The sequence below is a fragment of the Mytilus edulis genome, chromosome 2 (assembly GCF_963676685.1).
Source record: "Mytilus edulis chromosome 2, xbMytEdul2.2, whole genome shotgun sequence".
Taxonomy (NCBI): domain Eukaryota; kingdom Metazoa; phylum Mollusca; class Bivalvia; order Mytilida; family Mytilidae; genus Mytilus; species Mytilus edulis.
In genome coordinates this window covers 29,546,604-29,560,844 of record NC_092345.1, presented here as the reverse complement: position 1 = coordinate 29,560,844, position 14,241 = coordinate 29,546,604, and the positions used below count along the sequence as shown (strand labels likewise).

The window sequence follows — 14,241 nt, the reverse complement described above, 5'->3', positions numbered from 1 at the left end:
ATTGATATTCATGTCAACACCGAAGTGTTGACTACTGGGCTGGTGATACCCTCGGGGACGAAACGTCCACCAGCAGTGGCATCGACCCAGTGGTGTAAATAGTTATCAAAGGTACCAGGATTATAATTTAGTACGCCAGACGCGCGTTTCGTCTACATAAGACTCATCAGTGACACAGAAATTAACAGCTACTAGTATAGGTCACCGTACGGCATTCAACATTGAGCAAATCCCTTACCGCACAGTCAGCTTTAAAAGGCTCCGAAATGACAAATGTATTTATTGCTAACATGATATATTTTAAATAATGCATTAAATATTTGGCGCTGAACGTTATATCTTTTGTTCGTGTGTCTTAAGTATTGTTCGAAACCTAAAATTTATTGAAAAACCTGTTTATGATTTTAAGAGCTTTTAAAATATCAGAACTGTTGAAAGAAAGGAAGCAGTTCTGCTGAAAAGGGCAATATTAAAGTTTACATTTTAGTAAACGATTAATTTAACAGTTCAAGAATTATATGTATGTTCGCTCTCTAAATGAGCATGAGATACTTGCAACTTGACAATAATAGATTTCAGTCAAAAGTCAATTCATATGTTACAGATTAAATTTGCAATATTTTATTTATGCTAATCATTAACAACTGACATTGAACAAACTAAGGCTAATAAATGACCCCTTCATCAACTGTGTCCCCATCACAGTAAACGTTATTGATATGGGACATGCATGTATTAGCGCTAAAAGACACAAGACGTTCTGGCGTGTAATAATGGACACGTTTTGGCGAATAACAATTATCGGACACGTTTGGGGGTTATGAAATCGGACACGTTTGGGTAATATTAAATATTACGGACACGTTTAGGGAGAATAGACACGTTTGAGGGAATCGGATACGTTTGGGAGTGTTACATATATAAAAAAGAAAATGGGGTTATGGTATGTTTGCAGTATGACATTTTGTCGTCATTACATATACTTTCGTATTTCCAGCCTTAAAATTTTCAAATATCGTGTTAAATCTCAAGATGTAAAAACTAACTCTGACACAATTATTAAATAGTTCATGGGAGAGTTCCCGGTGTGAACCTATTTTTTTCAACTTTCATCTATTTAAAAAAGGGGAAAAGTTTCGTTCTGTTTTTATTTTGTTAATATTTTGTTGATTACAATTAAGTTAAAAAAAACTTAATTATGAATCCATACTGAACCATAGAAACCCGAGTTTTAAACGAATAATCAAATTGGAATGAGGAGTACAAATATTATTAGCACCAATTTGAATGCAAAACTACACATACGTCAAAAAAGAAAAATTGATGTTTCTTACGGTTAATCGGGGTCTTAATTAAAATTCATTGAATTTTTTGAGACTTTGTCAATATGTAGTTTATATTTTTTTTCCAGAGATATGATAAAAAGTATGGGTCACCTGGATTTTCTTTTTTTCATGCTACAGGTTGTGTGCACAATTGTCATATTTTGTATAGATTATGCATGGATAACCCAATTTTGTGTGATAACAAAAATACACCATAGAATTTTAAGATAAAAAATAAATGTATCAAACAGCCGTAAATGTGACAAAACATACTTGTTTCTATATTAAAATGAAAAGTCTTACACATGTATAACAAACTACTCTCGAAATTTGCACATTTCAATACAGATCTAGACCGATTGTTATCTGCTATTTCAAACTGAAAGATAGAGGACGAAATCCCAGCTGTGATATAATAAGCCCACGTCAAATGATTGTTTTTCAACTACTAGAGTTAAGTCAGCGTTCATGGCATAAAAACATGACTTGTTTCTTAGTTTTACTAAATCGGGAGACCTCTTTCGCGAACTAGATTTAACACCACCTCAAGCTTACGATCATGATCATTTAGGTTTTTACCATACATAATAATGTCATTAGATATATATAACCGGGCGTTTTCCGTGTTATAGTGATTCAAAGACGGAATACCAATACTTTAAACTCTATAAGCAAGGTCCGGACAGTACAAAATCATATATAGAAAACAGTTTCTATAGCAAAGGATTAGCGTCCAACGGATTAACTTGTCATCGTCAGAGTGATTTCCATTACGACAAACATACATTTAACAAAAGAATTAATTAAAGAGGCCCCTCATGGGGGGGTCCTAATTATCACATAATCACCATTTTTTTGCCAATATAATCACATAATCATTAAATATTTGCTTATCTTTAGTAATCAAATAATCATAAACTAAAAATACAGTCCTAGGTAATCAAATAATCATGAAATATTTGGCTTAATAATCAAATAATCATTAAAAAAACGGCCAAGTAATCACATAATCAAAAACCCCATGAGGGCCCTCATTAAACACAAAGAAATGTAAAAGGTTAGATAGGACGGATTAACAAATTGTCACTTTAGCACTTAAAATATATTGTCAGAACTTGATTTATTTCTAAGTCCCAATTGTCCAAATCTTCCTGGTTATATTCGCCACTACTCCACCTAAACTCGGTCTCCGTGTTTGCTGAATTGAGAGACCGTTTCACTTTGGTTATCTTCGTGGGTATCCTCGTCGTTGGTGTTGATGGGAATTGTGGGAATAGTTGGTACGCCAATTTTCAAGTTGAGACTCAGCGATTGAAAGTCCATGAAGCAAATCTTTATATTCACGTAAATCGTCATTTTTTGTATTTTGAGTTTTTGAATTTCGTCGTTTTTTTGATAACATGACAGACTTGCATTTCTTTACTTTTTAAATCCATTGTTAAACGGTATCTGGTGTTGGTAAAATTACGGTTTTCCTCTTTTAACCGTACTATTTCTTTTTCAAAATTTTTAGTTCTACGTGTATGCTCAGCTAACTCCTGTTCGATCTTCTGAATTATCCAGCCATGTTGTACAAGATCTGAATCTTCCTGGTTATTTATATTCCGCGTTCCTTCGGATCCTTCAAATACTACCGTGTGTATTGCTTTATTTTCGATCATAACTTTTAAATCAATATAATACTTCCATGAGGATGATACAGATATATACTTATAGATGGACAACCTTTACAAAGAAATGAAATTCCCCCCTTTTGTAACCGTTCTATAAATACGCGGACATTACCAAGTGCAAAATAATGTTTCTAATCGGTTGTCCGTTGTTATAAATTCATTTCTTCAATGAATACTCATAAAAATATTTTTTTTAGAACATAAATTAATTGTATGAAATAAATATACATAAACAATCATTATTATCTCAATAACGTTTTGCGGGAAAATATTAATGTCAAATCCAATCTATTAGAAAATTATTACAGAAGCGTGTCCAAAATGCACTTGCACTGCACTATTATAAGAATAGTAAGATAAAATGATATACAAATGGATGAAAATACTATATACATGTAACTGGTATATACAAATGTTAATATAGTATATAACAACAAACCAGAGTTTACTGATTTGTATTACTACAATCAGAAGTCCATACTAGACTAGTAATGGACTTCTGCTACAATATATAGTTATTACGATGAGGTTGAATTTCCTGTCATTTATTCATCATACTCGTGTGATGATTTTGTATCTAAAGTTAAATTGTTTACACTGGTTACAGTTCGGCAGAAGCCTTATTTTATATATATTTATATGATACTTTAATAAACATAGAAAAGAGTAAGATGTTTCGCGGGTAAACTTTGGGTCAGGTTCAATGTAAAGGGGTGTTCCTTAGGAAACTCAGATACGAGTAACGAGACACTTGGTTAGAACACTCCTCCTATAATAATGGTACGGCTCCCATCGGGGTATATAAGCAGGAGAGAATCCTAGCTCAGGGTCGATTGTCATACGTTTGAAGACGAAGACCTGAAGTACGGTACGTAGATGTTCGAGATCGCTGTCTCTTATATATTATATGTTGTGTTAATATTACTAAATGTAATAAAGAACAGGTTGGTGCCTGTAATAAATACGGACTTGTACGTTTACAAGCTGAACCGTATTGTACCGTATAGGACAAGTGTGAGTCTGTGTGACCACCTTGTAAAGTACATAATTGTACCAACAGAACAGAGACAAGTGTGTAAACTTGTAGGGTACATTATTGTACCAGGAGGACAAGTTTGTTCCTGACCTAGGACAAATTTGTAATAGTACAAATTTGTACCAGTTGTATATATATATATATTAAAAAAGAATTGTTTATAGCTAGTTTATTAGAGATTGCAAAGAGCAGTTGTACATATTTTGGTTCATTGACGTATATATTTGAATAAAGATTATTTGTTATACATTTTGTAAATAGAGCAATTTTGGATCCAGTATCAAACTGGTAACGTACTCATTCTAAATTGAAATAGACACGCTTACCCTGTGTACACGTTACATAATTTGGTGGCTAGCGGCGGGATCCAAATTGTTCATTTTTAAATCCATAGTGAAAGATTATATCCAAATTTGAACATCTCATAATTGTATATCCGAACTGTCTTGTGAGAATTTACTGTTCACTTTTGCACAGATCATTTTTGTTCAAACTGTTCACTTTTGCACAGATCAAAATTGTCCTGTTAATGTTTTAAATTTCCCACGGTTAAATTACGATTATTATTTACATTAGGGATTAACGATCGATAGTGGTACAGGCAATATTTTGATTGACATTTATTACGTTGTACATTTATGACATTGTGTTGATATTATATTGTGAATGCATGGTTATATATCGCAAATTAAAGTACAAAAATGTCTTTTGACGACGAATTGACAAAACAAATTGAAGGTATGGAAGAGACAAGGTATAGAAACAGTTTTGTTTCGTCTACACTTAAAGATCAGGGTGTTCGTCCAAAAGATACTTTTATAAAAAGAAATGATTCGGGTCTGGGATCAAGAGGGTCCTCATTGTCAAGGAAGGGAGATAATGAAAAAGTTGATTTACCAACATTCAACAACCCGAATATGCACAAAACTGTTAAATTTTCCCAAATTGATTTAAAGGAAGGGGACACTTTGCCTTTACCCATAGATAATAGTTACATTAGGGAAAAAGACAAAACTGACAAATCAAAGTACCGACATACTGGTAACACAAATAATTCTGGTGTGAAAATTAAACCATGTCAATATAACGGTAGCACATCATGGACGGACTATTTGTCCCATTTTGAAATGTGTGCACTTGTAAATAATTGGTCGGAAAACCAAAAAGGGTTATATTTGGCGGTATCGTTAATGGGACAAGCACAGGCTGTACTTGGAGATTTACCAAGTGAGAAAAGACAAAACTATTCCGATTTAGTCAGCGCACTTGAAGAGCGATTCGCGCCATCTAGTCAAACTGAGTTGTACAGAGTTCAGTTTAAAGAGAGACGTCAAAAAGCCAGCGAATCACTTCCCGAATTAGGCCAGTCAATTCGAAGATTGTCCAACTTGGCATATCCTACTGCCCCATTGGATGTACGTGAAACTCTCGGGAAAGAGCAGTTTATTGACGCGCTTGTCGATTCGGAAATGCGGCTTAGAATAAAACAATCGCGACCGAAAGGTTTAAATGATGCCGTAAGACTTGCTGTTGAACTAGAGGCGTACAATAAAGCCGAAAATAAAGTAAGAGAGGGACGAGGTTATTTACGGCAGACTATGAATGATGACGAGTTCGATAGGGAAGAAAAGATTACAAAAAGTGACTCACCAACGAAAGACATTGCATCATGGATGCAAACAATGGAAAAAAGTCTAAGTACTCTTACGACTGAAATGGCAAAATTAAAAACTAGTGGTACAAATGTGGGGTCTTCTTATGCTAAAACTAGATATACCCAAAGTAAGAGGACAAATAAGGGTTGTTACAATTGTGGCAAATTTGGTCATTTAGCAAGGGACTGTCGCCTACCCCGAAGAAATCAGAACAATTATAATGGAAATAAGGGGGATGGGTCTGTAAAAACATTAATGAAAACTAGGAAACAAAGTAACCGTAAGACAAATGAAGGTGCGGTTACAACAGCATCGGAAGATGCTGGTATGTATGTCAAACTAAATGTAGGAGACATTGAAGCCAAGTTTGTGGTTGATACAGGAGCAACTTTGACATTGGTATCTTCCAAGTTATACGATATGTTGACTCCATTAGATAAATCATATCTAAGTGAAGTTAAGACAACTGTTAGGTCAGTGTGTGGCAATAAGCTAGAGCTTCGTGGAAAAGGGAGGTTCAATCTGCATTTCGGTCCAAATATGTTGCAAACTGAAGCTGTTGTGACTGATCTGCAAGTTGACGGTATACTTGGTTTAGACTTCATGAAACGACATAATTGTTTAATTGATGTTAAGAATGGGCACTTTTGTATTGGGGATTTTAAGGTAGATTTGTGTTTTCAGGGATCAATAGGCTGTTACCGAGTGGTTGCTTCAGAAGCGGTTGTCATACCGCCAAGGTCAGAAATTGTCATTAATGGCACGGTTTGCTTAGCAGAAGGTCAGAAATTACCTGCTGACAATGCTTTGTTAGAAGCAAATGAGCATGCAGGGAAAGACTACATTTTAACTGCTAGAACGTTGGTAAGGTCAGGCGAAAAAGTCCCTGTTAGATTAATGAACACAGAACTAGATCCTAAGACTATCTATCCTGGTACAACTATAGCCCAAATGTCTGGTGTTGAACAAGTACTAGATGGTAATATTAGTTCAAATGAACAGAAACATGACGGACTTGGACCAGATTTACTAGATCTGTTAGACAGGACATCATATGAATTGACTTCGAAAGACAAACAAAAAGTAGAATCTTTATTGATAGAAAATCAGAACTTGTTTGCTTCTTCTGATGTTGACTTGGGAAGGACCAATATCGTAAAACACGAAATCAATACGGGAAACGCAAGGCCATTTAAAGAACTACCTCGTCGTACACCTTATCATTTGAACAAGGTAGTAAATGACAACCATGAAAAAATGTTACAAAAAGAGATTATTAAAGATATACCTGCACACAAGTTGGCTTGGGAGCTTAAAGAGAAGTTAGAACACTCCCACAGTTTCGTCAGAGGTAAAATAAAAGGGCAATTGCGAAGACAGAAACACTATCACGACCTCAAATTGTCATATCAAAATTTCCGAAAAGATGATGAGGTATACGTCTATTTCCCAGTAAAGAAACCTGGGATGTCTTCAAAATTGACTAGTTTCTGGAAAGGTCCTTTCAAAATTCTCGACAAATATGGTGACCTTACATATAAAGTTGACTGTGGATACAGAGGGAAACCACAAGTCATACATGTCGACAGACTTAAGAAAAAGAACAAACAGACATTAAGGACAGAATCGGATAATAACACTTTTGTTTCATTAGACACTGAAAATGATACAGCTGAAAACGACCCTATAGAAACTCCTTATGTTCAAGACGTTACTGTTCATGAGTCAACGTTGCTTGATGAAGATGTACAAGAAAGTAGTCACGAAGGGCGCCGCACAAGGCGAAAACCAGCTTGGATGGCAGATTACATTGTTAGATAGTTTTAGTATATTTAAATGAACAAAAATGTGTATATAGTACTTTTATGTTTTATCTGTTTTAAAGTTAGTTTTAGACATGCGGGACGCATGTGTTTTTGAGGCGTGGGTTATGTGATGATTTTGTATCTAAAGTTAAATTGTTTACACTGGTTACAGTTCGGCAGAAGCCTTATTTTATATATATTTATATGATACTTTAATAAACATAGAAAAGAGTAAGATGTTTCGCGGGTAAACTTTGGGTCAGGTTCAATGTAAAGGGGTGTTCCTTAGGAAACTCAGATACGAGTAACGAGACACTTGGTTAGAACACTCCTCCTATAATAATGGTACGGCTCCCATCGGGGTATATAAGCAGGAGAGAATCCTAGCTCAGGGTCGATTGTCATACGTTTGAAGACGAAGACCTGAAGTACGGTACGTAGATGTTCGAGATCGCTGTCTCTTATATATTATATGTTGTGTTAATATTACTAAATGTAATAAAGAACAGGTTGGTGCCTGTAATAAATACGGACTTGTACGTTTACAAGCTGAACCGTATTGTACCGTATAGGACAAGTGTGAGTCTGTGTGACCACCTTGTAAAGTACATAATTGTACCAACAGAACAGAGACAAGTGTGTAAACTTGTAGGGTACATTATTGTACCAGGAGGACAAGTTTGTTCCTGACCTAGGACAAATTTGTAATAGTACAAATTTGTACCAGTTGTATATATATATATATTAAAGAAGAATTGTTTATAGCTAGTTTATTAGAGATTGCAAAGAGCAGTTGTACATATTTTGGTTCATTGACGTATATATTTGAATAAAGATTATTTGTTATACATTTTGTAAATAGAGCAATTTTGGATCCAGTATCAAACTGGTAACGTACTCATTCTAAATTGAAATAGACACGCTTACCCTGTGTACACGTTACACTCGTACGAATTTGTCTCATAAAAAAAAATCTGTATATTAACTTCACTTTTAGGTATAGACATGTGATCTTTTTTTCTGAGTCATGTGCTTGTGACCATCCAGAAGAACTTGCAGTCATCCGATGTTCAGTACTTCAGTACTTTGATTATATTTTGTTGAATTTATAAGCGGTAGACGGTCATGCTGCATAACAAAATATGTCATTGACATACAATTTAACCTCATTAACAATGAATGTTATTGCATATAAACATATTACATTGCAATGGAAAGCTTCAGGTATATAAGGTGGTCAAACCAGTTGCCTTTTAGTAGACGGTCCAAGTTATCTTGGGACCGAGTTGTCTCGTACCCAATTAGTTATGATATATATAATAATACGGGATTTCCACCATCAAGTTGACTTGTAACAGGTGGAGATTATAAGAGATGCTGTCGTATAAGAGGCTAATAGCAATTACCAAAGGACGACAGAACTAATTTCAGGTATATGTCAGAACTGAGACAGAAATTCTGTACTATGTCGTTCGAACAAGAATACAAAGAACCACTTGAGGTCATTCTTAGTTTCGAAACCGAAAGTAAAAATATTCATTGTTATCGTTCAGTTTCCAGTATTTTTTTGGTTCTTCCTAAACTTTTATGTGAGCTTTTGTCATAATAGTTTATGGAAACGTCGTCGTCGTAAACTTTAAAAATCGTAACCGCGAATCAAATTTAGGCTTGGTGGTTTCCTCTTTTCTATGTATGCATGGCTACACGCTTGACCTGATATGAGATTTGTTTACCTGTCTTTTTATATAATTGTTTAGGCCATACCAATTTAATTTTTGTTCTACGGATTTTTGGACTCCAAAATTTGGGGCGAGCGAGCGATTTGAAAATTTTAATAAAAAAATAGTTAATTTGCAAATTTTTGAGGCGAAGCTTGAAAAGTAAAGGCGAGCGATTATAATTTTTTTTTGTAAACATAAAATAGTAGGTTTTGACAATATTAAAACTTGATTTATCAATGTTTATCACTTGTACTTTGACATTTTCTTTAATTTCTGAAGTATTTTTTCCCTGTTCACCAAGAAATAATTAAATCTGGTCTGTGTACAAATGATGTATGTGTGACTGACAATGAGACAATTCTCCATCCAAGTCATAATCAGTTTGGGGACAACCCCTTTATGTTATAAATATCCCTTTTACATGTTTTATGAGGGATCAATATAAGTTATAATATATTTGTTTGTACAAAAGGGCTCATATTTTCTCAAAGAACTATATATCTATCTAGTATTTAATGGTCAAAACATGTCCAAGAATTTTGTAATATTTCTGGACTTTAACCATGTTAAATTAACACATTTACTTTAACAGTTTAATGTTATTCAAAATAAGTGGACCCCTCTTTTAGAAAAAAGTTGTTTAAAATATGATGTAACTCTCCTCTTTTTGTGTACAAAATTCTAAGTTTTCAAAGGTTTTGTATAGAAGAACTATAGTACAAATCCTTGGTATTTCTATTTTCTTTTCTACATCACTGAGTAAAATGACCCCTTGTCTGAGGGAGGGTTGTTCTCAACCTGATAATAACTGTTACGTATTGGCCGAGGGGGAGATGTAAAGCATCAAGCAACCATTATTTACATTTTAGGAACTACTTTAATCAAGTATGTGTGTAATTAACAATAACATATTCATACGCGTGGCGTAACTAAATAAGAAGTCAATGACGGATATAACATTTCTCTTCCCTAGATTTTTGCAAGTGAATACTTTAAAATTGACTAGATATATAAATGAAATAGAAATTAAAACAGTTCTTCTTTATCTTTAAAAGTCTGATATTATGATTATAACTTTAATAGTTCTGAGTATTAATTAATGTTCATATAGCACCTTATGAAAAATAAAATGAATACTGTCTTATGTGAATACTGTTCGGTTTTGTCTATTCTAAGTCACTAATTCACTAACTACGTTTACTACGAGATATAATTAACACTTCACTAAAAATACGGAAACCCTAAAGGTTTCAATTGATGCACGTGGGATTATTATGCCCACAACACTGTGCGTCAATTATATATAAAATCTTTCAACTTGTTGAATTTCCTTTCCCTTGTTGGATAACGCTTTACTGGTGTTGTTGGTTGATTTGATGTGTGTTCTTCAGGTTTTTGAGGACAGTGTTCATTTTCTGTTGGGTTGACATGTTCACTACTTATATGATTGTCCAATGTAGTTTGTTCTGAAATCGATTGTTCAGTGCTAGTAATGTTTGAATCGATAATTTGATCGGCATGTCTCCTCCATGTTGTTGTAGGATCGATTTGTACTTGATACGACACAGGTCCAGTTTTCGTTGATATCGTCCTTGGTGTCCATTTATTTTTGTTCCGGTAATCACGGACTACAACTGATTGTCCATCATTAAATTCACGTTGGTAAGTTTTTCTACGGTCACACATTTCCTCCTGTTTAGATTGAACTTGGTTTACAATGTTCGGTCTTAAAAGATTCATCCTTGTTTTCAAATCTCTTCCAATCATAAGTTTTGCTGGAGTTTCATTCGTTATACTATGTTTAGTGTTACGGTATGCTAACAAAAAATGTGCTAGTTTTTTCGAAACGGTTCCTGAATCATTTGAACTAGCTTGCTTAAAAGTTTGCACAAAACGTTCTGCTAAACCATTTGTCTATGGATGATATGGCGCACTTCTGATGTGTTTAATACCATTTAATTGCATGAAATTTTCAAATTCTTGTGATGTAAATTGTGGTCCATTGTCACTCACAATACGTGATGGTATTCCGTTCCTTGAGAAGATTGTTCGCAAAACATTGATTGTACTTTCTGGTGTAATGTTTTTCATTTTTATTACTTCTGGCCACTTTGAATGTGCGTCAACCATGATAAAAAATATAGACCCTAAAAATGGTCCTGCAAAATCAATATGAACTCTGTCCCATGGCTTGCTTGGCCATTCCCACGCATTAAGTGGTGCTCCTTTCGGTGAGTTTTGATTTAGTTGACATCCATTACAGGCTTTTTGAACCCTGGGACTCGTATGTTGAACGATTAGACCAGTATTTTGTCGCAAATGAAATCGACGGAAACAAAAAGGTTCCTGCCCTACTTTGCCTGATAGGGGGAAACTATACTCGTTGTTGAGGGACCTGACATTTCTTGACAAACAATCAGAGAAAACATTCGACGTATTAGTCACGTTTTTAAAGGATCCTTTAGCTCCCAAACCGCTACAAGCATCAGAACGATTCAGATTTGATCAAAGGGACCAAAAAGAGGGGGAATCAATACAAGATTATGTTGCACAATTACGAAAACTCTCACTGCATTGTGGTTTTAATGCAGACCTCAAAGAAAAGTTGAGAGACAGGATAGTTTGTGGCCTTAAAAACCCGAACATTCAGAAAAGGTTATTGTCAGAAAAAGACTTGACATATGATAAAGCAGTAGATATTGGTGTGGCTATGGAGACCGCATCCAAAGATGCAACCGAATTGCAAGCAAAACATAGAACTGAGGGGTAAACAAAATGAGTGCAAGAAAATCTTAATTTCAACCACAGCATAACAAAGGGAACTCTCGCTGTTACAGGTGTAACAACACAGGACACTCACCTTTTGATTGCAAATTCAAGAACGCAATCTGTCACAACTGTAATAAAACAGGCCATATAAAGAAAGCCTGCATGTCAAAATCTAATAAGATACCTCAATCAAGAAAATTTGAAAACAAGAAATCAGTACATGTTTTAGAGGAAGATTCTGATAGTGAAACTGTATCGCCAGTCTAGAAACATTTGAAATTAATAACAGTAAATCGTCAAAAGATGTCATGTGGTTAAAACCTACTGTTGAAGGAGTAACGCTTAAAATGGAGCTCGACACTGGATCAGCAGTATCGGTCATGTCACAGGCAGATTTTTCAAAGAGGTTAGGTCATGTTAAGCTAATCGAAGCTACAATTACATTACAAACTTACTCAGGAGAAAGTATAAAACCTTTAGGGTGTGCAAATGTTAAAGTCCATTATAAAGGAGAAACACATGCGTTGCCACTATATGTAGTACCTAAAGGAGGACCGCCTTTGTTTGGAAGGGAATGGCTAAAACATATTAAACTTGACTGGAATGAAATTAGGGAGGTTCATGGTATAAATCAAAAGAAAACAGGGGAAGTAATCAAAGATTTACAAAACAAATACAAAGATGTATTTAAAGATGAACTAGGAACAATAAAGGGAATAAAAGCCAAATTGTCTCTAAAAGACAACAGCAGTCCAAAGTATATTAAAGCTAGAACTGTGCCGTTTTCTTTGCGTGCAAAAGCTGAATTGGACAGATTAGAAAAAGAAGGAACATTGAATAAAGTTCAACACAGTGAATGGGCTACACCTATAGTTCCAGTATTAAAGAAGAATGGAAATGTAAGAATATGTGGAGATTTCAAGGTTACATTAAATCCCATGTTAAATGTTGATCAATACCCGCTTCCAAAAATTGATGACATTTTTGCAAATTTGAATGGTGGAATACAATACACAAAGATGGACTTAAAGCAAGCCTATTTACAACTTGAAGTAGATGAAGACTGTAAAGACTTGCTAACCATAAACACTCACCGTGGACTATACCGCTATAACCGTATGGCATTTGGAATTGCATCTGCTCCTGCAATATGGCAGAGAACTATTGAACAAATATTAAGTGGAATTCCTGGAATTCAATGTTTTATTAGACGACATGATAATTACAGGATCAACAGACGAAGAACATTTGAACAATTTAGAATCTGTACTGAAAAGACATAGTCAGTATGGACTAAAGGCTAATATAGACAAATGTAAATTTTTTAAAGACAGTGTAACATTTTGTGGACATGCTATCGACAAACATGGACTCCACAAAACACCAGATAAAATTGAAGCAATTAGGAACGCTCCAGCACCAGAAAATGTGTCTCAGCTTAAGTCTATTTTAGGATTGATAAATTACTATGCCAAGTTTTTACCAGACCTATCAGCGACGTTAAATCCTCTACATAATCTTCTACGTAAAGATATAACATGGAGGTGGACAAAGGAATGCCAAGAGGCGTTCGACAAGGTGAAAGACTTAGACTTTACATCCCATCCTCGTCGCCAGTTGTTACGTATTGGCCGAGGGGGAGATGTAAAGCATCAAGCAACTATTATTTACATTTTAGGAACTACTTTAATCAAGTATGTGTGTAATTAACAATAACATATTCATACGCGTGGCGTAACTAAATAAGAAGTCAATGACGGATATAACATTAACAAACTCAGTTCAAAGTACAGCCTTTTACACAGGGCATTGATACAGACCAAACAGCAAGCTATAAAGGACCCCAACATTATTAGCGTACACAATTCGAACAGGAAAACCAATGATCTAATTTATATATCCAAACGGGAAAATACAAATGAACAACATCAACAAACGATAACTGCTGAACGACAGACCCCTGAATCAATCAGGACAGGTACATAAACATGTTTTGTTTCGCCAGCATACAATATAATTGCAGTTGAAGGCAAATCCTTCAGAAGTTCTTTGTACTTTATTTTAACAACGAGCATTTTTTGATAGGGAATATAAGTAAGGGGGAAAGAAACCAATTTTTTGTTCTTATAAATTTATTTCGGAGCACTCCCACTTTAGATAAATAGGTTTCATACTAAAACAAATATTCTCACAGATATTTACACAGTGTGGTGGGGTGCTTTTATGTTTAAAATCGTAATATACAGGTTAGACTGTG

General features: G+C 34.7%; 2 protein-coding genes across 2 annotated transcripts in view; both read left to right on the top strand.

The window, feature by feature from the left end:
- Nucleotides 1-4,735: 4,735 nt before the first annotated feature.
- LOC139510798 (uncharacterized) lies at nt 4,736-7,510 on the top strand. The gene has a single exon (XM_071297327.1). It carries the CDS (start codon nt 4,736-4,738, stop codon nt 7,508-7,510), a length of 2,775 nt encoding a protein of 924 aa, XP_071153428.1.
- Nucleotides 7,511-8,810: 1,300 nt separating this feature from the next.
- Nucleotides 8,811-14,241, top strand: part of LOC139511913 (uncharacterized) — a 71,742-nt gene continuing 66,311 nt past the window's right edge. The window contains exon 1 of the mRNA XM_071299064.1: nt 8,811-8,925. The gene's annotated coding sequence lies outside the window, so the exon portion shown is untranslated. The remainder of the gene's footprint in view (nt 8,926-14,241) is intronic.

What these genes read in the sequence shown, in the direction of transcription:
- LOC139510798 (XM_071297327.1), top strand. Translation starts at nt 4,736, where the DNA reads ATGTCTTTTGACGACGAATTGACAAAACAAATTGAAGGTATGGAAGAG.